Source organism: Mus musculus, chromosome 15, assembly GCF_000001635.26.
Source record: "Mus musculus strain C57BL/6J chromosome 15, GRCm38.p6 C57BL/6J".
NCBI classification, from domain to species: domain Eukaryota; kingdom Metazoa; phylum Chordata; class Mammalia; order Rodentia; family Muridae; genus Mus; species Mus musculus.
In genome coordinates this window covers 82,199,349-82,226,496 of record NC_000081.6, presented here as the reverse complement: position 1 = coordinate 82,226,496, position 27,148 = coordinate 82,199,349, and the positions used below count along the sequence as shown (strand labels likewise).

General features: G+C 54.2%; 3 protein-coding genes across 7 annotated transcripts in view; 2 read left to right on the top strand and 1 right to left on the bottom strand.

The window, feature by feature from the left end:
- The first annotated feature begins 2,116 nt into the window (after nucleotides 1–2,116).
- On the top strand, nucleotides 2,117–4,755 carry Tnfrsf13c (tumor necrosis factor receptor superfamily, member 13c). 2 transcript variants are annotated; one of them, NM_001357758.1, is made up of 3 exons: nucleotides 2,117–2,329; nucleotides 2,575–2,778; nucleotides 3,254–4,755. In NM_001357758.1, the coding sequence occupies exons 1-3, from the start codon at nucleotides 2,185–2,187 to the stop codon at nucleotides 3,397–3,399; spliced, it is 495 nt and encodes a 164-aa protein (NP_001344687.1). In that variant the 5' UTR covers nucleotides 2,117–2,184; the 3' UTR covers nucleotides 3,400–4,755. The 2 variants fall into 2 exon arrangements, with proteins under 2 accessions (NP_001344687.1, NP_082351.1); NM_028075.3 differs by having other exon boundaries at nucleotides 3,221–4,755.
- An 8,893-nt stretch (nucleotides 4,756–13,648) lies between these two features.
- Nucleotides 13,649–20,324, top strand: Shisa8 (shisa family member 8). Of its 3 annotated transcripts, none has more exons than XM_030248639.1 (4): nucleotides 13,649–14,608; nucleotides 17,901–18,034; nucleotides 18,600–18,746; nucleotides 18,907–20,324. In XM_030248639.1, the coding sequence occupies exons 1-4, from the start codon at nucleotides 14,085–14,087 to the stop codon at nucleotides 19,164–19,166; spliced, it is 1,065 nt and encodes a 354-aa protein (XP_030104499.1). In that variant the 5' UTR covers nucleotides 13,649–14,084; the 3' UTR covers nucleotides 19,167–20,324. The 3 variants fall into 3 exon arrangements, with proteins under 3 accessions (XP_030104499.1, XP_030104498.1, NP_001193950.1); XM_030248638.1 differs by having other exon boundaries at nucleotides 18,904–20,324; NM_001207021.1 differs by having other exon boundaries at nucleotides 13,682–14,608; nucleotides 18,950–19,545.
- Nucleotides 20,325–21,117: 793 nt separating this feature from the next.
- The window catches only part of Srebf2 (sterol regulatory element binding factor 2), a 58,111-nt gene continuing 52,080 nt past the window's right edge, over nucleotides 21,118–27,148 (bottom strand). Inside the window, exons 17-19 of one of the 2 annotated variants that reach the window (XM_006520685.2) lie at nucleotides 26,677–26,862; nucleotides 23,201–23,312; nucleotides 21,118–22,800 (exon numbers count right to left, since the gene is read on the bottom strand). In XM_006520685.2, coding sequence (XP_006520748.1) covers nucleotides 22,580–22,800; nucleotides 23,201–23,312; nucleotides 26,677–26,862 — 519 coding nt within the window. In that variant the 3' untranslated portion in view covers nucleotides 21,118–22,579. The remainder of the gene's footprint in view (nucleotides 22,801–23,200; nucleotides 23,313–26,676; nucleotides 26,863–27,148) is intronic. The other variant, NM_033218.1, reaches the window with a different exon arrangement.

Sequence of the window (27,148 nt, the reverse complement as noted above, 5' to 3'; positions counted from 1 at the left end):
AGTGACTAATTTTGCTTCTGTCCTTCCAGATGTCAAAACTCCCTCTCTGGCTGAGGTGAAGGGCTTTGTAATTGTGACTGGGAGTTCCAGCCCTCTTGCTTGATGCCCCGAGATGAGCCCTGTCTGCTGCAGGAGCTGGAGCAGCCAATGATCTTCATCCTGTAGGAAAGTAAGTCCTGCTTGCAGGCTGGCTTCTTTGGTGTGGTCCATGTGCATTATCCTAGCCCTGAATTCCTGTAAGCCTCAGTCTGCTCAGCTCCAGTGTCGGACACCAAAGCTAGGATGCCTGGCACATAAGCAAGGCTCCATGGCCCTAACAGTGATAAGTAACAGCGGCCCAGTAGTGATAGAGGTGGGTGAGGGCAGAAGGTTGCTGCAAAGTGTCTGGTCTTTACCTTCATGCCTCTGTCCTATGAGAAGGGCTGTCCCTGCCCTGGCTCCTCTCCATACCCTTTCCCTCCCCCCACATCCCCATACACCCACACTCACACCCACACCCACCCTCCCAGACCCACTTCTCCTTTGCAGCTACGCTGACGCCTACACCTTCCTGCTGTGGAGTTGCTGGTCCATAGGCAAGGGGGTGGACAGGCAATGGGCCAGAACCCCTAGAAGCCCATTTCTGTGGTGGTCCTCACTCAGCGTCTCCATCTCCTCTTAACAACTTTGATCCCCTCACTCCGTGGTCAGTCCTGCATCATCCCCAGAACTGGACTAAAGCACCAGCCTCCTTGCCTCTCCATCCAGTCTCCATCTGACATCCCACTAAAGCACAAGGCAGAGAGAGACACACACTCAAAACACAAGAGGTCTCCTCACCACCAGGCCTCCACTCCAGCTGGACCCCATCCATCTATCCCTAGCAACGCCGCTCTCACCTTTCTCTCAGCACTCCTCAAGCAGTGGCCACGTTGGTTGGTTTCCAGTATGTGTGGCCTGGAGGGCATGTTTCCCTGCCCCTTGCAGCTGCTAAAGATATCTCTAAGCCCCTAGCCCTGAGGGCTCAGAGGTCTATATGGCCCACCTTGAGGCCCACCAGGGAACTCCAGGCCCCAGCTCCTAGCTGGCAGCTCCCTCTGGCATTTCCCAGGCCATGACCCCTGGGGAGGGGGCTGCACATATCCCAAGACCCCCAGAGAGCTTGTTTGTGTGACTGTGACTGGGGCTGGGTCTGAGAGACGCTGATGAGAGAGACAAGTGGGAGAGAACATGGAGGTTTGGGGGGGGGGGGGCAGAGCCTGATACAACAGGCACAGATGTGAACAAGCTTATGATCTAAGAAAGGACCTGCAGGGACAGGGAGGTCCCTTGCTAATCCTCAGGTCTTCCCAGGGCTCTGCTTGCTGAAAGCTAGTGTGGCTCTCCAGCACCCTGCGACCAGAGTCCAAGTTTTCTGCTGGTCCAGCCTGCCCCACAGGTCTGAGCACAACTTAGCCTCCCCATTTAAGGCACCGGGCTTTTGCTCACGTTCTACCCTACACTGGCCACTAGTCTTTACCTCTCTACCAACACCATGTCATTTTCTCAATCGAACCTTCCTGTTATGGTTGGTGCTGACTGGCACTGGTGGACCTCAGGCCAGACCCCGTGCCTACCCACTCCCGTGGAGTCCAGGATGACTGGCAATCTGTCCCCATTACTCTCAAAGGGGACTCTGCCCAGGAGGTAGGGCAGGGCAGAGGGCATGGATATGGAAGATTAGAGAGGGCAGTGAGATTAGGAAGTCTTTTATTTATCGGTGTCCCTCCAGCACCCCTGTGGGCATTCCCATGGGCCACTCAAGATGATCTGATGTCTCAACCCTGGGAAGGGCAGAGCAGGAAGCAGGAGGGACTTGGAGGCAGATGGTTAGTGGAAACAATTGGTCTTGGTGAGGCACAGCAGCAGGGGGCTGGAAAAGGTAGGCGGCTACAGGGTCCCTCTGCTGTCCAAGAGCAGGCTCCAGTGTGACCCCCAGCGCAGATGATGCTCAGCTGTCTGTCGTCTGCGGTGACAGTTGAGTGGTTTAATGCAGGAACCACAGGTGAAAGAGGTCTGGGGTTCCAGGCGAGGTCGCAGCTCCACCCCAGTGGTCCCACCCCAGCAGGCAAGGGCGGGGCGGAGGATGCTGCGTCGCGGTTTCATTCTAGACTACAGGGCACACAGCCCAGACTCGGAACTGTCCCAGCTGCATGAGGCGGCGACATGGGCGCCAGGAGACTCCGGGTCCGAAGCCAGAGGAGCCGGGACAGCTCGGTGCCCACCCAGTGCAATCAGACCGAGTGCTTCGACCCTCTGGTGAGAAACTGCGTGTCCTGTGAGCTCTTCCACACGCCGGACACTGGACATAGTAAGCAAAGGCATGGGGATAGGCGCGACCTGCCTGAGGTATCCAGCCTACCAGCGCCGCATGCTCCTCTGCTGACCCTGGAGCCAATGGTCTCCCACATCCCTCACTGTTAGTCTCTCCCTCCCCCCTCCCCATCTCTCTTTCCCTCCTCCTCCCCCTCCCCCTCCCCCGTCCCTCTCCGTCTCCCCCTCCCCCATCCCTTTATCCCCCTCATCCCCACATCCCCTTATCCGCTCTGCCAACAGCAAGCAGCCTGGAGCCTGGGACAGCTCTGCAGCCTCAGGAGGGCTCCGCGCTGAGACCCGACGTGGCGCTGCTCGTCGGTGCCCCCGCACTCCTGGGACTGATACTGGCGCTGACCCTGGTGGGTCTAGTGAGTCTGGTGAGCTGGAGGTGGCGTCAACAGCTCAGGACGGCCTCCCCAGACACTTCAGAAGGAGTCCAGCAAGGTGAGAACTGCCGGGGCTAGGGGAGGTTGGGGGGGGGGTTGGGGGGGTTGGGGGGGGGACGACACAGGACTGAGGGAGACCTGGAGTTGACTCTGATGCTGTCATAAAGCAGGGAGGACAGTACAGCCCAAGCCTTAATCCAAGCAAGAAGACCCAGAGGCCAAAAAGAGATGTTTGGGACGGAGGTGTCTGCCCTGACATTTGGGAGCCCAAGGGCCTGATGCTAGGTTATGCCCTGTGGGCTGACCAGACACCCCTCTCCCTCACCTCATCTTATCAAGTCTCTGAACTCAGCACTTCCTGTGTTGAAGACCTGTCACGTGCTGTTCCCCGTCCTCCTCCTAGGGCCGTCCCAGAGGAGGCTTCTAGAACGGGCGTGGGGGGGGGGGGCTGTGATTCCGTCCTTCCTGCCTTATCTTACCTGCTCCCTCTCCCACCCCAGAGTCCCTGGAAAATGTCTTTGTACCCTCCTCAGAAACCCCTCATGCCTCAGCTCCTACCTGGCCTCCGCTCAAAGAAGATGCAGACAGCGCCCTGCCACGCCACAGCGTCCCGGTGCCCGCCACAGAACTGGGCTCCACCGAGCTGGTGACCACCAAGACAGCTGGCCCAGAGCAATAGCAGCAGTGGAGGCTGGAACCCAGGGATCTCTACTGGGCTTGTGGACTTCACCCAACAGCTTGGGAAAGAACTTGGCCCTTCAGTGACGGAGTCCTTTGCCTGGGGGGCGAACCCGGCAGAACCAGACACTACAGGCCACATGAGATTGCTTTTGTGTTAGCTCTTGACTTGAGAACGTTCCATTTCTGAGATGGTTTTTAAGCCTGTGTGCCTTCAGATGGTTGGATAGACTTGAGGGTTGCATATTTAATCTCTGTAGTGAGTCGGAGACTGGAAACTTAATCTCGTTCTAAAAATTTTGGATTACTGGGCTGGAGGTATGGCTCAGCAGTTCGGTTTGTGTGCTGTTCTAGCCGAGGACTCCAGTTGTTCAGCTTCCCGGAACTCAGATCTGGCAGCTTAAGACCACCTGTCACTCCAGCCCCTGGAACATCCTTGCCTCCAAAGGCACCAGCACTCATTTGCTCTAGAGCACACACACACACACACACACACACACACACACACACACACACATATGCATGCATGCACACTTAAAAATGTCAAAATTAGCGGCTGGAGAAATTCATGGTCAACAGCGCTTACTGTGATTCCAGAGGATGAGAGTTTGATTCCCAGAATGCACTGCGGGTGGCTCATTACTGAGCATAACTTTTGCTTCAGGGGACCTGATGCCTCTGGACTTCATGGGCATCTGTATTCACGTGCACATCCTACACACACACACACACACACACACAGACATACACACACACACACTCTTTTACAAATGATAAAATATAAGATGGGCATGGTGGTACACACCTTTAATCCCAACATTGGGGAAGCAAAGGCAGGCAGGTAACTGAGTTGGAGGCCATCCTGGTCTACATAGCAAGTTCCAGGCTAACCAGAGCTAAATGGTGAGACCAAGTCTCAAAATAATACTCCCCCCCCCAAAAAAAAAACTTTTAAATTTTGATTTTTTTCTTTTATTATTATTTTTTATATTAATTTCATGGTGTTTAGAAGTGGTATACTTAGATGGTGACTAAGAGGAGGTAAAGCCATCAGGACTGAGCCCCTAACATACAAGGAGAAAGCAGAGACAATGAACACGCCCCTCTCCTGCTGTGTGCCAGCTCTGGACCACCAGCCAGAGGGCAATCATCAGATGTGGGCCCTAGAACCTTCAGAGCCGAAAGCTAAATCAATCTCATTTCTTTGTAAAGCTATTTAGCCTTAGGTGTTTTGTTACGGTGATATAAAATGGACTAACACAGGCACTATGAGTAAGAAGCTTTTCTTTGAGCTGGGAAAGGTACTGTTAAACCAAAATTAATCTGAATAAAAAAAGGCTAAGGGGAAGACACTTACTCTGTGCCTGGGTGCTGTGTTTCTTTAACTCCTGCTGGGGGCGCTGTTCTGCTTTGAAGATGACTCAAGTGGCAGCAACAGCTGATGGTCTGGCTGTGGTATCTGGTACAAGCTTCTCTGTAATTTTATATTTCACCATATTGGGGACCGGACCCGCACTAAACGGCACTCTACAGTGAGCGTTGCCCTAACTGTAAGATCAGTTTTTAGAATAAGCAGGGACTAGGGGAGAGGCCTCGGTAGGGTAGTGATGAGTCTCGGTTGTCTGTAACCCAGGAAGAACCATGGATTTCTTTGACCCAGTCTGCTAGGACGTAAGATGCCATCTTCACCGTGATGGCTGTTTCTAGAGACCTGTGATTCATAGGCAGACGTCTGTAGTCTCAGGTTGGAGTCTAAATTTAAGCAGATGGAACATCCTGGTGGTAATCTCCCTCCGAGACCCGCTGGAGGCCGCACTCAGCAGTGTGGTGTGCTGAGCAGTGACCTGTACAGCACTCCTTCACAGAGAGGCCAAGGCAGGCCTGTGGCTCTGCAGCAAGCCGAGCTAAGATGGTCCTTTGTGTTCCCTCTGTGGACTGCTCTCCCCTTGAGCTGGGCTTTCTCAGCCAAGCTGGCCCCAGGCTCAACACCACCCTTGTGGAAGCTGTCCCCTGACAGTGGGGCTCTTTGTTCTGAAGCCACTGATCCTCTCTACCCAGTACCTGGGGTACATTGCACACTCAGAGGGAGCCATCATGTCTCCTGCCTGCCCTCCTGCTCCCGGGGAAGCTGCACTCTAGCATGTATGGGAAGGAGCACTGACCTGCGAGTCAGAGGTGGAGTCCTTCTGCAGAGTCTTGTCTGAGTTCTGACCCTGCCTTCCAGTCTCTTTGAACCCACAGCTGCCTGGCAGCACTTGGCTCTCCTGTGCAGTCCCTTCCTAGTTTAGAAAATGGTACCCAGTGGCAGTTTAGAGCGTCCAGAACCTGGACATTTATTTCCAAGATGTTCTTCTCTCCAGGGGTTGTGTGAGTAGGGTGAGATCCGATGACAACAGCAGGTGACAGGCATCAGCCAGGCCATTGCTGTCCACTAGTGCTAGCCTGGGGCTGGAGGAGTCTGAACTGACCCTGGCTACCTGTATTAGCTATAGCCAGGGTCTAGGCTCTGACGGCGAAAAAAAGCTAGTGAAACCCCCATGGGGTCATGGCATACAAACCTTTGGCACCCCTCCATCCCAGCTAAGCGGCTGGCTGGTACACAGTTTCCCTCAGTCTCAGTTTCTTTTGAGAAATGGGGGATGGGTACAAAGTTCTTTTTCGGGTCTCCCGGCTGAAAGGGACCTGAGAGAAGTCTCACACGCGTCCCCGTCTCACAGTGAGGAAACCGAAGCCTAGGCAGCCAGAGAACCTGGCATTATCATTTTTGTGAAGAAGAAGGGAGCAGGGCAGTGGTGGCGCACGCCTTTAATCTTAGCACTTGGGAAGCAGAGGCAGGTGGATTTCTGAGTTTGAGGCCAGCCTGCTGGTCTATTGAGTGAGTTCCAGGACAGCCAGGACTATACAGAGAAACCCTGTCTCAAAAAGTCTGGCTTGGAAAAAAAAAAAAAAAAAAAAAAAAAAAAAACCCCCGAAACAAAACTGAAAGAGAAGAAAAGGGAGCTCTTTGGGAAAGGCAGGAAAAGCAAGTGGAGGGGGGACAAGGAGCAGGAACACTACACTCCCCCCCCCCCACACACACACACAAGGGCTGCACCACCAGGCAGGCAGTGAAGTCGGCACCCCCTCCCTGTTTGTCATAGATGTTAGTTTCTGAGGATCTTTGTCCACCTTTCTTCACTTCATCTCCATGACAATGGCTGGAAGGTGGGGAGGGGGGGACTCATGTTTGGTTAAAACAATTATTAAATCTAAATCAAGACAGTCATTTTGCATATGAATGGGAAGGTGCATTGTGGCAGTCCTTACTGGAGGCTGAGGAGAGCTGACCATGGCCCAGAGGACCAGCCTCTGCGTGTGTAGTGTGTGCTGTCATCTATAATGTCAGCTATAACCGTCACATACTCAAAAGCCCTGTCTCCAGTCAAAGATGGCTCATGGACGGAGGAAAGGTGCTTGCTGCTGAGCCTGGAAACCCAAATGTGATCCTAGACCCTATGTGGTGGAAGGGGAGGACTGAATCCCGTAAGGTGACCCTTGACCTCCACTAGTGTGCCCTGTCCCCCACCCCCAACTTTTTCCTTTAAGTCCTATCTTGAACGTCACATACAGTAGGTTTCTGTCTTGAAACACTCCCAATTGGGCTTTTCGATGCTTGTCAAGTTTTCCATCTGAGCATCTGGTCCCTTGCAGGCTCTGCTGGTGTCACAGGCATAGAGCAAGCGCCTCCTTTCTGCAAAAAACCTGTGTGGTCTCTCTTGCCAGAAGGACCAAAGTGACAACGGCCTTGACCTTTCTAACGACCTCTGAGAGTCCGGATGGTCTCACATCTATCTGTAAGAGTGGATCAGAGACACAAATCACAATGAGTGATGGGCGGAGCTTAATGGAGGTTTCTGCCCCTACCTGGTATGCCTACCCAACCCAACGGGGTCGGGGTGGCGGGGAGGTCACCTATGCAAGCTGTGTCCTTTCCTTTGGATGGTCTGGTTTCCCCAAGGTCCCCAGGGACTAACAGGTGGGGGCAGAGGGCTGAAGTCTCAGTTCCTTTTGGTGCTTCCTGCAGGCCGTTTTCACTTCCTGCCTGGCAGCTCCAAGACTGGGGGCGCAAGGAGGAGGTGGGGGGCCCACTAGAGAAGCCAGAGGGGAAGCCCTGCTGACTCCCCCCACACGCATACACGCCCGCACGCACGCACGCACGCACGCACACGCACCAGACGGTACTGTCCTTAGAAGCTGATAGCATGTCTCAAGGCCTGCCTCTATATCAAGAGCTAGGGCTCGTGGCTGGGGATGTGGCTCGGTTGGTGGAGTCCTTGCTTAGATGCTTGAGGTTCTTAGTTCTGCCTCCAGCACAGTATAAAACTGGCACAGTGGCTCACACCTGTAATCCCAGCATTTGGAAGATGGATGCAGGAAGACGAGGACTTCAAGACCATACTCAGCTAAGTATCCAGTTCAGAGATCGTGTCTTACAAAAAAACAAAACCAAAAACAGCTCCTAAAGCCTACCCAGCTGGGCTGGAGAGATGGCTCAGTGGTTAAGAGCACTGACTGCTCTCCCAGAGGACCTGAGTTCAATTCCCAGCAACCACATGGTGGCTCACAGCCATCTGTAATCGGATCTGATGCCCTCTTCTGGTGTGTCTGAAGACAGCTACAGTGTTCTCATATAAATAAAATAAATAAATCTTTGTGTGCCCTCTGTGGACTGTTCTCCCCTTGAGCTGGGCTTTCTCAGCCAAGCTCGTTTTTGGCCCCAGGACTCTGCTGCAGGGGCGGGACAGGATGGATCCCTCAGTTTTAGAGAACCTGGGGAAAGCTCCAGATTCAGGTCCGCCAAGCATCTCTGCAGCGGGAGAAAGTCTGTCTGTGCAGGGCAGGAGGTCAGAGCCCGACTACTAGCTGTTAGGTCGGAAAGATGGGGCGGGGTGGGCTTGGGGCAGAGGCATGGAGAGGCGGGGCTGAGGGCTGGCCAGGTTGCCAAAGGGAGAGAGTGGCCAGAGGTCCAAGGATGCAGACTTACAAAAGGCTGGTCCGGTAGGAGAAATCTGTTCTTTGTTGTTGTTGTTTTGGTTTGAGTTTTGTTGTTGTTGTTGTTTTTGTTGTTGGTGGTTTTTTGTTTGTTTGTTTGTTTGTTTTTTTGAGACACGATCTCATGTAGTCCAGGCTAGGCTCGAACTCTCTGTGTAGCCCAAAATGACCTGAACTCCTGATCTGGTCTTCCCCTTACAAGTGATGGTGTTCGCTGCCACACCAGACTTTTTCTTTTCTTTTCTTTTCTTTTCTTTTCTTTTCTTTTCTTTCTTTCTTTCTTTCTTTCTTTCTTTCTTTCTTTCTTTCTTTCTTTCTTTTTTTTTTTTTTCCGAGACAGGGTTTCTCTGTATAGCCCTGGCTGTCCTGGAACTCAGACTTTTTCTTTTCGTGGTGTTGAGGATAGAATCCCTTGTGCACACTAGGCGAGCTCTCTACTGTTGAAGCTACAAACACCAGCTCCTCCTCGAGCTCTTTTCGCAGTCTTCCAGTGCCTTCAGGTAACTGCAGCTGGAGCAAGAGGGGCCTGGATGTGTGAAATCACACACTTCAGCATGTTGTACAAAAGAGAAGGGTCAGGCCACCCCAACAGCCCACGTTCTGAGCTGACTGGGAGTTACCCCCCAGACATGAGCTGATAAAACTTCCCTGACCTCCTGGCTGCCCTGTCTAACCTCCACCAGCCCTGCTGTCCCAGCTCTGGCCTCTGGGGGAATCCTGAAGGGGGACTAACACGGTGGGTGCAAACTAGGAGGGGAGTTACCTGAACGGGAAGGGCGAAGGCCAGGATACAGAATGACTGGGGCTAGCAGGTTGAGTCGCAGCGCCCAGCCCCCCAATCCTGCTGCTCCCTTGAGACCTCAGGAGCCTGGTCGCCCCCTCCCTCCCACAGGCAGCTGGAGCCTGAGTCACGAGCTGCCTCTCAGGAGACAAAGGCAGCCTAGGGCCCTCCCTCCAGACCCCCTCCTGGTGCCAGCATCTGCACTAGCAGGGAGTCTAACATCCCCCCAATCTCTGGAGGAAATGGAAGACAGTGAGTTTAGGAGTCACCTTCTCCCTTGAGTGGCACCCAATGTCACTATCTTCTCCCAGGTGGTTGCCTATACTGGCTGTTTCCAGTCGGGCCTTTCAGCTTCTCTTTGTAGCTCTGTGAAAGAACTGCTAGTCGTCCATCTTGCTGATGAGAAAATAAGGTCTAGAAAGATGAATCGGCCCTCATAGAGTAGGGATTGTAACAGGTCTACAGTGACACAGGGCATCATCGAGAGGGCAGGAAACAGGAGAAAGGAGAAGCAACAGTGGCTGAAGGGAGGCCTTCTGCACAGGCTGCCTGTGTGCAGGTCATGGGGGAAGAAGCACCTCCCTGGGATCCTGGGGGCTTCTAGCGCTGCAAAGGCGGGCTCAGGGCTCATAGCGTGGCTCCAGGCCAGACCCTGGTCCTGTCTGGCTGTGTGCCAGCCTTAACAAGCCACTTTCTTAGGTTTCTGTCTAGTAAATTCCAAACCTTCCTGTCCACAACCGTACAGAATGACAGACTGGTCACCTAACATTGAAGACACAGATGCGGAGACCCAGCACCTGCTTTTGCTAATGTCCATAGAGTTTCGGGGGGGCCCCCAGGCTCCCACAGCCAGAGTTAGGCAGGGAAATGCCCATGCAAACCCCGTAGTGCAGTGATGGCCCCTGAGAGCGTCACCCTTGCCCCCCCACATGCACTCCCTCACTCACAACCAGGAGCACACTCCGACACCGCCTGCACACTTGCACGCGCACACACACTCGGCTGCCAGCCCTGGGAGCTGGGGGCGGGGCGGGTGCCCTTCAGGCAGACACTCGGCTCCTCTTGCCCGCCCCGTGGGGCTCATTGCAGATGCCAGGGGTTATTTTAAGCCTGGATCAATGGACGATTTTTTGGTGACACAGGCTTGGGAGGGAAAGAGACAGGGGGCGGATGCCCTAGAGCTTTGCTGCGCTCAGAGGCCCTGGAGTCCAGGATAATGGGGTCTCACCTTCACTGGGCTGCATTATCTCTAGATGCCCCTAGCCCAGCTCATGGCCATGTACCCGAAGTGGGAGTATCAGCTGCGTGGAGAGTCAGACCCCAGAACAAAGACAAGCAGTGTCTTTTAAGTTACTCTTCCTCTGCTGCCCATCACCCCAAGACCATGTGTCCACACAGACAGGCATCTAGAGTTTGGCACAGACCCTATAGTTTTTGGCACCTGTGGTAGTTGGCTCACCGTAGAACCCACAGAATCAGGCTAAGCTGGGGAGAGACCTGGGGATGGGGTGAGGTTTGGAATCAGTCCCTGGACCAATGGAAACACCACATAGATTTGCAGGTCAACAAGAGGTCACCCGTGGAGCAAATGCCAAGACAATAGGGGGAAGAGAAGACCCCAGAAGAGACGCAGCCACGGGAGACTCTGTACATTGGGAGATGACACAGTTCCAAAGTACGGCTCAGAGATGGGGGTGGAGGGAGGCCACCCTCAGAATCTCCCCCCCCCCCTCAACAAACACCAACGTAGCTTGGCAGAGCGACAGGAACCTACTGCACACACAGCACAGTGGTAGCAGTTGTCCCATCCTCAGGAAAGCCAGGGAAGGAAGCAGAGAAGGATGCGTCAGAAAGCACAGCTATGAAGTTCTGATTGGAGCAACAACACCCCAACTGAAAACAAGTCATGACATAGTCTGTAATGTGATGCCCTGCAATGCGTTGTCCTGGTGGGTGATGGGATTAAAGCGCTTCCTTCGTGTCTCTGTCCATCTTGTCCATCACCTCCCTTTCTGAATGACAATGTAGAAAGTCTTTTTATGGGGATAGGGTCTCCAGGACTGGATTGGGAATCACATGGGTGTGTGTGCGTGTGTCCAGGGAGGGGAAGAGGTCCTCTTTCGCCAGGGTGAACGGAGACAGCCTGGGTGGGGGTAGTTACCCTCCTCCCAGCCTTAACACACTAATACCTGACATTCCTGTCAGCTCCTCATCTCACACAACAGGACTTGATCCTCCTTAAGATGCAGATCCTTTCTCTCCCTCTCTCATACCCTCCCCGTTCCTAAGCTGATTCCAGGCTCCAGAGGAGGAGAGGTGGGAAGGAGAAGAAAGGGCCCTAGAACAGCTAAATTCCCCATCAAACAGGAGTTAGAAGTATCATTTCACGGTTCCATTCAGCAGGTATTGACAGGCACCTGAGCTGAGCTGGGGACAGAGGGCTCGACTGGAACCCTAGCCCTTGCCCTCCTGGTGTCCCCATCTGGATAGTGAGAGGTAATCTCTACCTCCTGGAAGGAATGGATTATGAATCTGTCCTTCAGAGAAAGGTCTTGATTTATTTCACTGGTTTTTGGGGGGTGGGTTGTCTTTGTTTTGTTTTTTGAGAGAACATCTCATGTGGTTCGAGCTGGTCTTGAACTCCTAATCCTCAAGTCTACAGGTATGCACGACCAGAACCAAATTGCCAGCTTTCCTTCCCTTCTTCTTCTTCCTTCCCTTCCCTTCCCTTCCCTTCCCTTCCCTTCCCTTCCCTTCCCTTCCCTTCCCTTCCCTTCCCTTCCCTTCCCTTCCCTTCATTCCTTTCTTTTTCTTTTTTTCTTTTTCTTTTTCTTCTTTTTTTGTTTTTTGTTTTTTTTTCCAAGACAGGGTTTCTCTGTGTAGCCCTGGCTGTCCTGGAACTCACACTGTAGACCAGGCTGGCCTCGAACTCAGAAATCTGCCTGCCTCTGCCTCCCAAGTGCTGGGATTAAAGGTGTTCTTTCTTTTCTTGAAACAGAATTTTCCAATAAAGACTGGGCTAGCCTGGAACTCACCGTGTAGACCTGTGGTTCTCAACCTAGGGGTTGGGTGTCGAATATCCTACATATCAGATATTTACACTACGATTCATGACAGTAGCAAGATTACAGTTATAAAGGAGCAATTAAACAATTTTATGGTGGGGGTCACCATGAGGAACTATGTCACAGGGTTGCAGCATCAGGAAGGTTGAGGACCTCTGATTTAGATTAATTTTGCCTCAAGGAATCCCCCTGCTTTGTCCTTAGTGTGTGAAAGGACACTATTTTGTTCTGTTTGCTTTTTGAGACAGGGTCTCAGCACATTGCCCTGGCTGGTCAAAGTTGTGAGCCCAAGTGGTCCTCCTTCTTCAACCTCTCCGCAAGCCTTCAGTACTGCTATGCCATTGCTGGCACCAAGAAGACCTTTTTGTTGTTGTTGGTTTTTTTTTTTTTTTTGTTTTTTTGTTTTTTTTTTTTTTCTCGAGACAGGGTTTCTCTGTATAGCCTTGGCTGTCCTGGAACTCACTTTGTAGACCAGGCTGGCCTCGAACTCAGAAATCCATCTGCCTCTGCCTCCCAAGTGCTGGGATTAAAGGTGAGTGCCACCACTGCCTGGCTCCAAGAAGACCTTTTGACCTTAACCATAGCAACTGAGGCAGGGAGAGGCAATGACTGGCATCAGGGTCATATTCTCCTTAGCAGCTCAGCGGGGGAGTGGTGGAATGGGGCATTGAGCCATGCCTCCTCATTCTTTCCCTAAGCTTGTGAAAGGACCTGGGAGTCCCAGGGAGTGAGAGTTGAGGACAGACAGGGGAGTACAACTGGCCTGGTCCCCAGGACCTGCTCAGCCTTCTATAGCAGAGGCCGCGGAGGGGAGCCGACCACTTGAGGGCTCTGGCCAGACTGTTTCCAGAACTGGGACATCCTAGGACCCCAGCCAAATGTCCAGGTTTTAGAATCAGGGCACATGCTCTGGGGCAGACCAGAGAGGGGTTGATCAAAGCTTGATTCTGCCATTTTTGTGTTGGGGGTCCTTATTGTGCCTTCCTCATTCATGTCAGGACCAGACACAGGAATGGAACATTGGGGCGTGTGTGTGTGTGTGTGTGTGTGTGTGTGTGTGTGTGTGTGTGTGTGTTTGTGAGTCCCTTCCCAGTGAATTCCAGGCTGCTTTGATCTCTATGCCTCTGTCCCCTTACTTAAAAAAGCAGGGAATCGCTCATCCAAGGTTGCCAAGATCCGAATCCCCAGATCTTAAGCTGAGCCCCCTCGAGGGCCCAATTCCGACAACAGTTTGAGGGAGGTCTTGGAGAGGGTCCCTGGTCGGGCGCGCTTGCTGCACTGACCTTACAGAACCCCTCCCTCCCGGCGCAGCGGCCGCGCTCCTCCCCCGGTTCTGCCTCCCTCCCGCCCTCCTCCCCTCGCTCCCTCCCGCCCGCCCGAGCCCGCGCCGAGCCCGCGCCGGAGCCGGAGCCGGAGCCAGAGCGCGGGCACCGCGGAGCGGGCGGCGGGAAGACAGAGGTGTCCGGCGACCCGCCGCCCGGCGCAGTCTCCAAAAGACCCAGGCCCCGCACGCCCTCCCGGGTCAGAGGGAGCTGGGGACTGTGCAGGCGAGCACTCGCCGCCCGCCTCCACCGTGCGCAGTCCGAGGTGAGCCCCGGAGGAAAACGCGCCCACCGGAGATCCAGCCCCGCGTACTCTACACCGAGCTCACTTGTGTCTGGAACCGCAGACGCACCAGGAGGCGTCGGCGGGGAGACTGCGCGGGCAGCTGGGCGACCGAGCGACCGGTCCCGGAGGGCTGGGGGAGCCTGGCAGAGCGGCCACGCGCCGAGCCATGCGCCGGGCGCAATAGCAGAAGGAGCGGGCTGCATGGAGCGCGCTGGGGCGCGGGGACAGCGCTGTGGCCGGCGCTCGCATGGGCTCCCGCTCGCACTCCGACTGGCGCTGCTGCTGGCAGGGTCGCCGTCGGGCCGCGCGGGGGCTCCCGAGGAGCAGGAGATCGCAGGGTCCGGTACCGTGGCACCGGCGGGAGGCGACCGCTGCCGCGGCTATTACGACGTGATGGGCCAGTGGGACCCGCCCTTCAACTGCAGCTCGGGCGTCTACAGCTTCTGCTGCGGCACGTGCGGCTACCGCTTCTGTTGCCACGACGGCCCGCGCCGCCTGGACCAGAGCCGCTGCTCCAACTACGACACACCGGCCTGGGTGCAGACTGGCCGGCCGCCCGCCCGCGCCCGTGACACCGCCGCCCCGCGCGACCCGGCCCGGGAGCGCAGCCACACTGCGGTCTACGCGGTGTGCGGTGTCGCCGCTCTACTCGTGCTGGTCGGCATCGGGGCGCGCCTGGGCCTGGAGAGAGCGCACAGCCCCCGCGCTCGGCGCACGGTGACCAGGTGAGTGCGCCCGCTTGCCTGCCCGCCCGTCCTGTCTTCACTGTCCCTAGCTGGCTCCAAATTTCACTGCAACTGCATCCTTCTGGACCCTCTAAATCTTTGGCCTCTCCGCAGTCCCTTTCTCTTTTTGTTTTGTTTTGTTCTTTTGGACCTCTCTCCCCCGTCTCTGCTTCACAGAGGGAGATAGATACCTGATAGCTCTCTCTCCCCTTGACCTTCCCTGCCTGTACTGGGCTCTGGATCCTCCTTGTGGCTCTAACCTCCTCTGCGGAAGACAAAAAGTCGCTGTCCAAGGAATGAGGCACGGACGATGGTCAGGAAAGCCACTGGACTGGGGCAGTTTTAAGGTGGTCGTGGGCTTAGCGAAGGGAGAGGATGCTTGCCGGGTTCCCTTGCTGCATCTCCCTCTCCCGCCCTCCTCCCACCTCCATCCATTTCCCCAACCCAGTGTGACTCAAACCTGACCTTCATTCCTTGGAATTTCAGAAGCATCCCCTCCCCAGTAAAACCCCGCCCCCCCGCAAAGGTTCCCCCCCCCCCCGCAAAGGTCTGGCTTTCCAGCTGCTCAGAATGGGAGTGTGGAGGGATGTAGACCTGTGTTTTAGAGACCTGCCAGATGCTGGCTAAGTTTTGAGTTTATTTTGACTTGTCAGCCGAATGGGAACGCTGGGAGCTGAAATTCTGTCCTGACCATGGCTGGATCTCTTCCACTTAGGCCCCCCAGCAAATCCCCTGCCCTGTTTGTGCTCTCCCTTCCTTTCCACCCAGGTCCCAGCCCCACTGGGCATGTAGACTGTTGGCACCACATGCAACAGGCAGCAAGTGGGAGTTATAATAAAGAGCTGCCCCTTCTCCCCCTCCCCCACCATACACATGTGGTGGACCAGATGTGCACAGGGGCAGATCATGAGAGTAGTTGCCCCCAGACCACTTAGCCCATCCCTTCCAGACACCTGGAGGGCAGAGAGGGTGATGAGCTGTCCCCATAGACAACCCAGCCGTCAGCCCAGCTGCCTGCAGTACCCAGGACCCATGATTTTCTCCCACTTGGCCTGACCCTCCTGGTGGGGCTGAGTTATGGCTGATTAACGAAGAGGCACACTGAAAGACACCTGAGGTGGCCAAGGATCAGCTGCAAGGCGTCTGCAGGTTGCCTAAGATGACCTCGCCTTTCCCACTCCTCAGCCGCTTGTGCCAATTATCCCACCACCTATCCCACCACCAGGCACTTTGTGTTTCTTTGAAGCCACTGGATTGCAGCGGGAATTAGCAGGGGCTTCTGAATGCTGCAGGGGCAGAAACTCAGCCTCTGAATGTGGGAATCTCTCTTCCAGGACAAAGGTGGACAGTGGGGAGGCCAGAGAGATAGTGGGAGCCAGAGACCCACTGTAGTATAGGGGTGGCTGGGCCAGTCTATAGCTGACTTGTTCATCTGCAAAGCTCCACCTGCAAGCCCAGGTTTGGTTGTGTGCTCACAACCATGTGCTTTGACTCTCTTCTCTGGGCTCCTGGGCAGTGTGTTCTGAATCCCCTGCCCACGTTTCTCTCTCATTCAGCCATGCTGATTCTGACAGCTAGGGAAGGATGGCTAGAGGGGTTGGAGCGGACTGGAGTCGGGCCTTGGAGAATCCGTGCAAAGGCCCAGAGGCTCGAGGCTCCTTCCTTTCCTACACAGAACTGACTTATCAGTGCTAGCCCAGTGGTGGGATAATTGGCACGAGCGGCTGAGGAGTGGGAAAGGCGAGGTCATCTTAGGCAGCCTGCAGACACCTTGCAGCTGATCCTTGGCCACCTCAGGTGTCTTTCAGTGTGCCTCTTCGTTAATCAGCCGTAACTCAGCCCCAGAAGGAGGGTCAGGCCGAGTGGGAGAAAATCATGGGTTCTGGGTTCTGCAGGCAGCTGGGCTGAAGGCTGGGTTATCTACGGGGATGGCTCAGTCAGACACTGTCACAGCTGGTGGGGGCTGGGTATTCTGGATACCCAGGGAGGCAGCTGCCCAAGGTCATACAGCCTTTGGGTGTTGGGCTGCCACAGAGGGATCTCCATGGCTCCCCTCTTTTCCTTGTTGTCTGCCTTCTTTGTCCGTATGCCAGCGAGGCCCCAGGCCTGGCAGAAGCCCACACAGCGGGAGTATAGGTAAGGGAGATCTTGGAGGAGGGACTCCAGCAGCATTTGAAGAATAAGAAGATGGGATAAGGAAGAGGAGGAAAAAGAGGAGGAGGAGGAGGACGAGGAGGACAAAGAGGAGGAGGAAGGGGAGGACGTGGAGGAGGAGGAAGGGGAGGAGGAGGAGCTGGGACAGGAGGCTCAATGGGGAGGGTCTTGGAGAGTGAACTCCAGGAAGGAGCCTCAGGAACAGGAGGTGGCCCTAGTTACGTATGACCTCATTAGTTTCCTGACCTGCTTTGGGAGATGGCCATCTTGGGCCGTAAGTGAGGCAGGCCATGCCTGGTAGGAGGACTGAGCTATCTGAGGTCACTAGAAAGAACAGAAGGGAGGACTGAGAGGTTGAAAGAACTATCCAGAGATACAAAGCGAGACCACTGGGAACTGGAGAGAGGACATAGCGGTTAAGAATACTAGCAGCGCCGGGCAGTGGTGGCGCACACCTTTAATCCCAGCACTCGGGAGGCAGAGGCAGGCGGATTTCTGAGTTCGAGGCCAGCCTGGTGTACAAAGTGAGCTCCAGGACAGCCAGGGCTATACAGAGAAACCCTGTTTCGAAAAACAAAAACAAAAACAAAACAAAACAAAAAAAAAGAATACTAGCTGCTCTTGCAGAGGACCCAAGTTCAATTCCCAACAACCACATGTTGGCTTATGATAGCGGTTCTCAACCTGTGGGTCATGAGTCCTGGAGATGGGGAGAGTCAAGCGATCCCTTCACAGACTGTTGGAAAATACAGATTTATTATAGAACATTACGATTCATAACAGTAGCAAAATTACAATTATGAAGTAGCAGTGAAGATAATCTTATAGTCCGGGGTCACCACAACATGAGGAACTGTATTAGATTGTTGCAGCATTAGGAAGGTTGAGAATTACTGGCTTATGAGCATCTGTAACCCCATTCTAAGACTCTTATGTCCTCATCTGGCCTCCGAGGGCACCAGGCACACATGCAGTATGAAGATGTACATGCAGGCAAAATACCCATATACACAAAATAATAAAAAATAATAAAACAGGTGAGGCCATGGTGGCAACGGCCAGCCTTTGATGAGATTAGGTCCTGGCTGATGGAGAGGCACAAGCTGCAAGCCCCCTCAACATCTCTCTGTCTCCACAGGACACTGACAGAACTTCTCAAGCAGCCAGGTCCCCAAGAACCACTGCCTCCGCCTCTGGGTCCACCCTTGGGTAACTGCGTCCAGGTACAAATGGGTGACGGTGTTCTCCGGGGTTCCCCCCACAACAGCACAGGTGAGTGTTAGGTGAGCATTGGCTCACCTACACCAAGGCGGAGGAGGAGGAGGTGGGAGAGTTGGCTAGCTGGAGGAGAGTGGAACAGCTACATTTCATATATAAATGAGTGGCTGCCCGTGCAGAGGTGTGATTGGGGTCTGGACAAGCCCTCGGTGGAGAGGAACCATCGTGTCTCCTGGGCAACGAAGCTGTGAGAAAGACTCGAGATTCAAGATATACTAGCTAGGGCTGCTAGGTTGAAGCTCTGGCTTGTAGATCTGGAACCCGCCTCTGTGTCTTGCGTAGTAGTTCCCCCACCTGCTACATGCAGGCTTCTAGGGTTCAGTGCCCCTCCATCTCCATGGTGCAGGATTTAGCGTCTTGCTAGCTAGGGAGCCATCCATTAGGGGGCCTCGGGACTTGCTGCCATTGTTCATGTTTTCCTGAGTCGAGCCAGGATGTTCTGGAGAGCCATCCATCCCCCAAGTAGCCTGGGACTATAGTGGGGGAGGGCAGGGAGTTGAAAAGTAGTGGCTTCTGGCAAGCTCGGCTTTTTTCCTTTACACTCCACTTTCCCCTCCAGACAAGAAACGCCTCAATAATGCGCCTCTGGGGTCCGCCACACCGGGACCCCCGCGCGGCCCGAGGCTGCAGGGTGGTGGCAGCCTGACGTTGCAGCCTGACTATGCCAAGTTCGCTACCCTCAAAGCAGCTGCGCTCAAGGCTACAGGTGAGGCGCGTGTTGCTGCGGCCAGTTCCCTAGGGATAATGCTACCTTCTTCACCTCAAAAGGGAGCCCGCTTGACCAATCCGGGTTCAGGACGTCCCCAAGCAGCCAATCGGCTCCCTCCCCAGCCCGCTGACCCGCACCCCACTATTACCTAAAGCAGGTGCTGAGCAGCCTGACTCTCCTTCGCCCTGTTCCCCACGCAGAGGTTGCACCCCAGGACTTCTATCAACGTTTTCCCTCTACGGAGACGGGCCCGCGGACCCTCCCTGCGCGGGTCCCGCGGCCTCCGGAGGACTTGCCTGCGTTGCTCGACGCCTGTCCCTGGGCCCCTCCGGGTTACGTACCTCCGGCCGGTCCTGTCTCGTCGGTCCCTTATGCCGCCTGGACCGCGGGCCGCCCCGCGAGGCCGCTCCCCCGTAGCCACTTGGTGGCTCAGGTCTCCCCAGCTCCCCGGCGGCCCAACCACGCGCCACGGCGCCAGTTCAGCGTGGAGAAGCTGCCCGAGGCCTTCAGCGCGCAGCAGGCGAGCTTTTACAGCAGCGCGGGCAGAGGACCCCGGCACCTGAGCACCAACAGCAAAGCCGAGGTCACGGTCTAGAATGGAACCATTGGAGCCTTCTGCAGGGTCCTGGGCCCCAGGTCGTGAAATTGCACTGCAGGCTTGAATCCAAGCAGGAACAAGGACATTCAGAGCCTGTGGCTAAAGGGCCAAAAGGGTAGGGCCAGGTGTTCTGTCCTTGGGAATGTAGGGCTATCCTTACCTGTGTAAATAAACCCTCTAATGTGGTTCCTGTCCCAAGGGGATCGATCATCAGTCATTGACTGGGCAGACAGCAGTGCAAACTGGAGAGAAGTGGCCAGAGAGGATGGCTGGGTCGAATGCCAACCAATGCTCAGGGCAGATGGAGCCACTGTCATCCAAAGGTCTGGGTTCTGGGGAGAGCGGGCTTGTTACCCCTGTGGGGGTTCCTGGGCTCCACCAGAGCCTAGCCCCTCCCCAGCCCGCAGCTGATCTCTCACTCAACAGTTTTGAGTTAGCCCAGCCTGGCTGATCGTCATTGACACAGTCTGGCCCTGGGCCGGCTCCTGGCTTGCAGGCTGCTTGGCCAGATTGGCCCAGGGCCACCCCCCTAATGGGTGTGGGCCACATGGACATCTGGTGCTCAGGATAGAAGAGGCTCCTCCCAGGAGCTGCTCTGGGTTAAGGGGGATGGAGATGTTGGAATGGGAGCCTAGCAATGCCCCTCCCTTGGGGTGCTCCCATGCACAGGCTTGGCCCCCGCCAGCTCTCTCCCTCTTCCTGCCAGAGGCTCCCAGTACCTGGCTGAGGCCCAGGGTACTGTCGGCGCCTGATTGCAAGGTCCTCAGTTCCATGTTCTGGTGTGTGTGGGGACAGCCTGGCTAAGCCAGGTGAGGTATACGACCTCAGCGAAACCACTCCCTGTGTTCCCCAGGGATGGCACTGTCCCCCAGGGATGGCACGCTGTCTGAACAACAGCTACCTTATGTTACTGTTTCTTATTTAACGGGAAGAGACCTACAGGGCTGTCTGCAGATAAAGAAATGAAGGTTTGGGGACCTGAGTTCCTTGTCTGAGATCCGCACTGGGGCTAGGCTGAGGCAGAAGGCAGGGGCCAGCACTGCAATGCCGACTCTAGTGAACATGGTGCCAGCAGACCTAGCTGTGCTGACCTCTGGGCAGTGCAGTCTGCAGTTGATGCCTTTTAGGAAAGGCTGTGATTCGGAGCTGTTTGTTGGCCTGATGATCGGGATTCAGCCCCAGGCTTATCTTGGATGGATCCTTCTTCCATTCTACTTCTAAAGGCCCAAATACTCTACCAGGCTCACAGAGCACTTACTGCACCCTGGTACTTCTTGTATGTCACATTGCTATCACCTGAACAATAAGCCTGATGCTGAGGTCAAAGGCTTGTTCTAGTCTGCATATATGCAAGTGGTGAGGGGCCAGTTCACCAAAGTGACTCAGCTGGGAAATACAACAACATACGTGGTATGTGTCCAGAAGCCGGTGAATTGCTGAGGGCCGCACCTACAGGAAGTGGAAATGAAGCAAGGGCTCACCTGACGGAGGAGTGACTTAACACCTCAAGTTCCAAAAAAACGACTACTACCAACCAGCCAGTCAGAGAGCTGAATGGCCAGGCAAGGAGCTGGAATCTGGATAAAGCCCTTTTATCCCAGACTCTCACCCATCCCTAGAGTGTGTCAGGTACACCTGTGGGCAAGAAAGGGCCACCGGAAAGCAGCCATCAGGCTGCCCACAAAGGCCCTAGCTCAGTATTGGCCAAGAAATGCTGCCATCTGGTTAAATCAGCGTAATGGTCATACTACAGACTCACACAGCCTTGTGTTAGGTGGTACCAATCTGTGTTTATTGAAAACCTACGTCCAGCACATGGTGAATGTTTCAACACTGATGAAGACATAGGCATATCCCCTGTTCAGTGAAAAACCAACCCCTCCCACCCCTCGACAAGGAGAAAAGGCACAGTATATACACAGACACAAGGGCTAGGCTGCCCCACGGCGGGGGCCATAAATTACAGTGATGGTTGGGGAGAGGTGGAAGGCAGAGTAGGTGGGGTTGAAGCACCTCGGGGCCCCGCCCCTGCCTACTCTCTTCAACCAGCTTGAAGGGATGAGGAGAAGCATGAGGGAGGAGGGACAGTTCCTCTCAAGTCTCTCAGGAAGCCCTGAGCCAAGCAGTCTGCAGAAACAGGACCAGACCACTCTTCTTCCTAGGACTCCCCCCATCTCAAGGCAAGAGACCCGGGTCTCTGCTGCCTGCCCTGAAAATGAGAGGCTGGTTGCTGGGTGAGGTTTGGGACCAGCGTCTGCCACCCTGGCTTACTCAGACAGGAACTAGGGATAAGAATACACTTCTATGGGAGGTAGGAGTGAGGGTGGGGGAGGGAGAGCAAACAAGTCATGCTGGAGACCCCTGGCCCTCAGGCCCAATGGTGACCTCATCCTGTCCAGCCCCATGGGCCCACCCTGAGCTCAGGCGGCCGTCTGGGGGAGGGGGGGAAGGAGTGGGAAGGAACAGGACAATTAAATAAGATACCATTTATTTTTTAAAAAATTAAAAAACAATGCCGACATTATTTTTCACCCATCCCTAGACCTGCCCCTGCCTCCCTCCCACCCACCTCCCCAGGGCTGGGCTCCTTTCCTCCTTGGCTGGCTGTCCCTTGTAAGGATGAAAGAACAATGAACAAGGCTTAGTCAGGCACAGGGGAGGGAGTGCAGACCCAGGGAGAGGAACAAAGATGCCACAGCAACTTTGCCCTGCATCTCGGCAGGCCTGAGCACACACATATAAAAACATCTGTATAAAAAGGGGTGCGTCTATCAAGTCCAGAATGCAAAATGCTCTCTGGTGCAAAGACCTAGTTCCCAGAGAAAGCCTGATTAAAAACAAAAACTGGAATGAAACGTAACAACAACAAAGAGAACCAGAGGCAGAAAGGAGACAGTCTCTAGAGGACTGGGAGGGGCTCGCAGCGCCCCACATTGCTTCCAACTGAGGAGAGCTCCGTTCCTGCTCAGGCCATCTCTCTTCTCAGCCCGCCTGGGCTTGGACCGTGGATTTACCACAGCAGTGTTAAGGAGCTCTGCCCATGGTCCTACTGGCCCGAAATGATCCAAAAGCCTTGGCAGGTAACAGCTCAGAACAATCAGTCTTGCCTTCATCCTCACAGCTCTGGGAGGAGGGAGAGAAACAGATGGGAGACAGTCTGGGAGACAGAGGGAAGATCCTGGGAGAAAGAGACAAAAAGGTGGAAAGAAGTGGACCAGGCCCCAGACGGTGGTCAGGAGGCAGCGATGGCAGTGCCACCGCCCAGCTTGACAATCATCTGCTGGCAGTCACTGCAGGAACGGCGGTCACCCACCTTCTCCAGGGTGCGGGCAGCTTCAGCCAGCAGCACTGCCCGCTGGCCCGGGGAAGACAGGAAAGAGAGGGGAAGATGGCGGCAGGCCAGCAGGATGGCAGTAGCTCGCTCTCGTTGGCCAGGCCAGGTGTCTACCTCTCCTGTGGGAATGACATTTACATAAGCACTGTCCCAAGGAGTTTGTGCGGCCTCGATTGTTGAACACACCCCCTCATCCTGTGGAGGTGTCTTCGGCCCTCTTCCCTGTCCTTCTCAAAGGGCAGAAGAAGATGAACTTGGCAGTTGGTGGGCTGAGATAGTCAAACCCAGGCAACTTCTACCTTGCTGCTGCACTGGGAGGACATCCGAAGTTTTTAGAGCCGTGTGCTGATTCCTCAGCTAACAAGGTTTTGCTGCCTCCCTTTTGTCCCCACCTCACTAAGCAGCTAAGAGAGTCACGCAGTGTGTGGAAACACCCTGTCCGATACCTGGGCTCCACCCTCTCTGCTCCCCAAGTGTAAGGCTACAGCGGGCCTCTGGCCAGGCAGCTGCTGGACTTACCATGCTTGGTGTTCTGAGTGGGGCGCCGCCGTAGGCTATGCTCCAGCAGCTGGTGTGTACGGGTAGGGCTGGCTCCTGCCATCAGGCGCACAGTGGCTTCATGCAGGAACACCTGGGAGGTACAGGGGGCACCAATCACACTCTGGGTCTGACCTGTCTAATCGCTGTGTCCCTATCTTATCCTCAAGCCAACCTAGGAACCTATGTCAACAGTGAGAAAGGGACAGAGCACAGGCCAGCTGTGGGCAGGAGCAATAGGAGCTAGAGGCAACGTCCCTGCTGTTGCAAAGCCCCGAGGTACCCTCTAGGGTTTGGGTGACGCCTTGTCCTTGAGGGCTGTGTCTCAGTCGGACAAAAGGACAGAGGAGGAGAGAGAGGGATGAGGGGCAATAGCTAGGACAGTATCGAGTGCAATATCTTATTTCTTCAGAAAGGAATGGAGTCTAGACTGGAAGTCTTCTTCAGCCCTTTGACACTGTAACCCAACACTGTCCTTTATAAGGGACATGCTGAAGGACTCTGCAATACAGCCAATCCTCCCTACCTCTGTACATTGGGGATCACACACACACACACTCACACACACACACACACACACACACACACACACACACACACACGAGAAATCTCAAGATTTAAGTGTATGGTTTTGTGTTGCTCTCTTGCTCACACGTGGGCTGCAGATTGATTGGTCAGACTGGGTACATGTTTCCAAGGACCAGTCTCTGGTTTTGAGACAGGGTCACACTGTGTAGTCCTGGATGGCCTAGAAATCCCTATATAGACCAGGCAGATTTCAAATGTACAGTGATCCACCTGCCTCTGTCACCAGAGTGCTAGGATTAAAGGTATGGTTACCATGCCAACTCAGAAAAACAGGATTTATTTTGTGTGTTTGAGTATGTGTGTGTGGAGGGTAAGTGCATGTGGAGGTCTGAGGACAGTTTGTGGGAGGGAGCCGGTTCCCTTCTGCCACCACGTGGGTGCTGTGGATTGGACGCAGGCCATCAAGCTTAATAGCCAGTGCCTTTACCTGCTGAGCCATCTCATTGGCCTAAATCGGCCGCTTGTGTAAAAACAGAAACCACTGGTGGGTGGAGGCCCAGGTCTAGGTCTCTAACTTCTTTGTCTTTCTCCAGTCTTAGAGAGAGAAACTAGGGCCTTACCCATGCCTGGCAAGCTCTCCACACTGGGCGACATCCTCAGCCTTTCCGACTTTGAGACAAGGTCTTACTAAGTTGCCCAGGCTGGCCTTGAATTTACAATAGTCCTGTTTCAGCCTTTTGAGTAGCTCGTGATGCTGGGTGGGGGCACTGAAGCCTCCTGAGTGAGGACGGGCAGGAAGGAGGGCATTTTAGGGGAGGCGTTTGGTCCCAGCCAGTCTGTGAGCAGACCAGAGGTCTAACCTGAATGGGTTCCAAAAGGGAGGTGCAGCCCAAACCATGGGGCACACATCTGTCTGTCTGTCTGTCTTCTTGAGGAAGTCTTTTTTTTTTTTAAAGATTTATTTATTATATTTAAGTACACTGTAGCTGACTTGAGACAGCCCAGAAGAGAGCATCAGATCTCATTACAGATAGTTGTGAGACACCATGTGGTTGCTGGGGATTGAACTCAGGACCCTCGGAAGAGCAGTCAGTGCTCTTAACCGCTGAGCCATCTCTCCAGCCCTTGAGGAACATTCTTATGTAGCCTGTGCTGGCCTCAAATTTACTATGTGGCCAAGGATGAACTGGGTTCCTGATCCTTGTGCCTTTATGTCCCAAATGCTAGGATTACAAGTGTATGCCATCACACTTGAGACTTCTTTGGTGCTGGGGCTGACAGAGGGCTTTATGCATTGTAGGTAGGCACACTACCAAGTAGCCCCTTTGCCTGTGCTCTGATGACCGGATCTCTCCCAGGCCAGTTGTCTTGGTATCCTGCAGTGTTCAGTACGACCCTGAGGCTGTACTTCCGGCTGAGGGATTTCTTCCCCAACAATAGCCTTGGCCTCCAGCGCTGCTTCTAGCCCAGCTTTCTCCTTTCCTTGCCACTTATGATACCGTGTCCTCTTCTGCTCTCATAGAATAATTCAGGCTCCAGCATGTGGATCCTTACACAATAACAACAGGGTGAGGTGAAGGGGGGGGGGGGGGAAGCAGGGCCGAGCAACATGGGCCTCCAGGCACAAAGCACTGCACTTGAGTTCAGACGCTACACTTCTCCTCGTAAGATCTGCACAAGACTGGGCTCTCCAACTTCCTGTCACAGAGTGAGGTGAGCTCATGAGTTCTCAGGCCTCTTGTGAGCATCTATATGCAGTTACGGATTGCTGGGAGATAGAGGGACATTATCATCAGTGGTGTGGCTATCGGCAAGGCCCCACATGCCTATGAACAAGCCTGATGAAACTCACTGGGTCATTACAAAATGAAACAAAAAAGCATGTGAGTAGAAAGGGGACTGATGGGAGGAGGAGAGGAGAGGCAGCACTGGGAAGGACAGGCTGACGGGACTGAAAGGAGCCCAGCACACACACATACATATGTAACATTATATACATATGTATGCTTGTGTGGGAATGTTACAATGAAATCCATCAATTATTGTAGTTATTGTAAATAAGTATGCTAATCAGGACAAAAGTGAAAGATATGCCAATTATAATTACATGTCATATACTATCTTGTAATATACTTATTATATATAACTTGTAATATGTATGTATGATTATTATGATTATTATGTGTCAAATAAAAATTTAAGTACATTTTTAAGCTGGGCATGATGGTACACACCTTTAACCCTAGCATCTGGGAGGCAGCGTCAACTAGATCTCAGTGAGTTTGAGGCTCGCCTGGCTGTCATAACAAGTTCTAGCCACTCCCCTAATGTTTAGTACAATCTATGCCTCTCCCCTTACTGCTGCCTCCGACTGCCACACACGTCAGGAGGTGTGTGCCTGACTCCACACATAAGGTGCTCAAGTAGACTCAAGGCCAAGCCTAGGGAATATATTGAGACTCTGCTTGAAACAAACTCCACCTGCTCACTGCATTACACTGATGAGCACTGTAAACAATGAAGGGATGACTTGAATGTAAAGAAGCACAGATGTGCATCTTTCCTCAGAGCTTAACTCAGATGCTGCAGCCAGAGGCAGGGGTGCTGCGGAGAGAAGGCAGCACAGCTGAAAAGTTCCCAAGTGGCTTACAAAATAAACTACAGTGAAGGTCCATTTCCATGTGGCTCTTGGGCAAGGCTGCCATCTGACAGTAGTTACAACTATTGAGCGCCCTTGTGGCCAGGACTGGGGAGGGAGCTGCTTAGCCTCTCCTCTGTCCTCTGACCTCTCTTGCAGGTCTGGTTGGTGACACATGACTCTGGGCCGGGTGCACAGCAGTGTGCAAAGGAACCCATGGTCCTCATCTTAGTGCTGGACCCGAGACCTACCCCCGCTAGCCTGCACATCCCACCAGACTGCTGGGCCTCACCTTGCGGTAGGCTGGGCGGAAGCTATGGGCCAGCCTTCGAAGGCTGCCCAGGTCCCGCTGGAAGCCGGCCAGCTCAGTGCCGGATGCATGGTAGGTCTCACCCAGGAGCTGGCTGGCACTGGCCTGCTTTTGCCAGAGTGCTGTCCTCAGCGACAGTAGCAGGTCACAGGTGAACAGCTGGATCACCTAGGGATAAACCGCAGGGAGAGACTGTGACTCGCCCACACCTAATTCAGGGACCCCAGCCCCTTGCCAGACCCTCAGCCCAACAGGTAGCAGCCCCTGGCCTGAACCCAGGCGGAAAACTCAGGGGCAGGGATTGAGAAGAGTATCTGCCGGGAGCATTAACCCTGTACTGCCCACCCCCAAGCTGGGTGTGGCCTGTTCTCATCACTCTGCAGGTAAGAAAACCAAAGCTTTAAAAGGGACACATCACGGTGGCTGGGAGGGGCAGGAGAAGATCCTCTCTGAG

Coding starts and splice junctions, on each gene's coding strand:
- Tnfrsf13c (NM_028075.3), top strand. CDS start 2,185: ATGGGCGCCAGGAGACTCCGGGTCCGAAGCCAGAGGAGCCGGGACAGC. Junction 2,330..2,574: donor CACGCCGGACACTGGACATA/GTAAGCAAAGGC, acceptor CTCTGCCAACAG/CAAGCAGCCTGGAGCCTGGG. Junction 2,779..3,220: donor TTCAGAAGGAGTCCAGCAAG/GTGAGAACTGCC, acceptor CTCCCACCCCAG/AGTCCCTGGAAAATGTCTTT.
- Shisa8 (NM_001207021.1), top strand. CDS start 14,085: ATGGAGCGCGCTGGGGCGCGGGGACAGCGCTGTGGCCGGCGCTCGCAT. Junction 18,035..18,599: donor TTCCCCCCACAACAGCACAG/GTGAGTGTTAGG, acceptor TTTCCCCTCCAG/ACAAGAAACGCCTCAATAAT. Junction 18,747..18,949: donor AGCTGCGCTCAAGGCTACAG/GTGAGGCGCGTG, acceptor TTCCCCACGCAG/AGGTTGCACCCCAGGACTTC.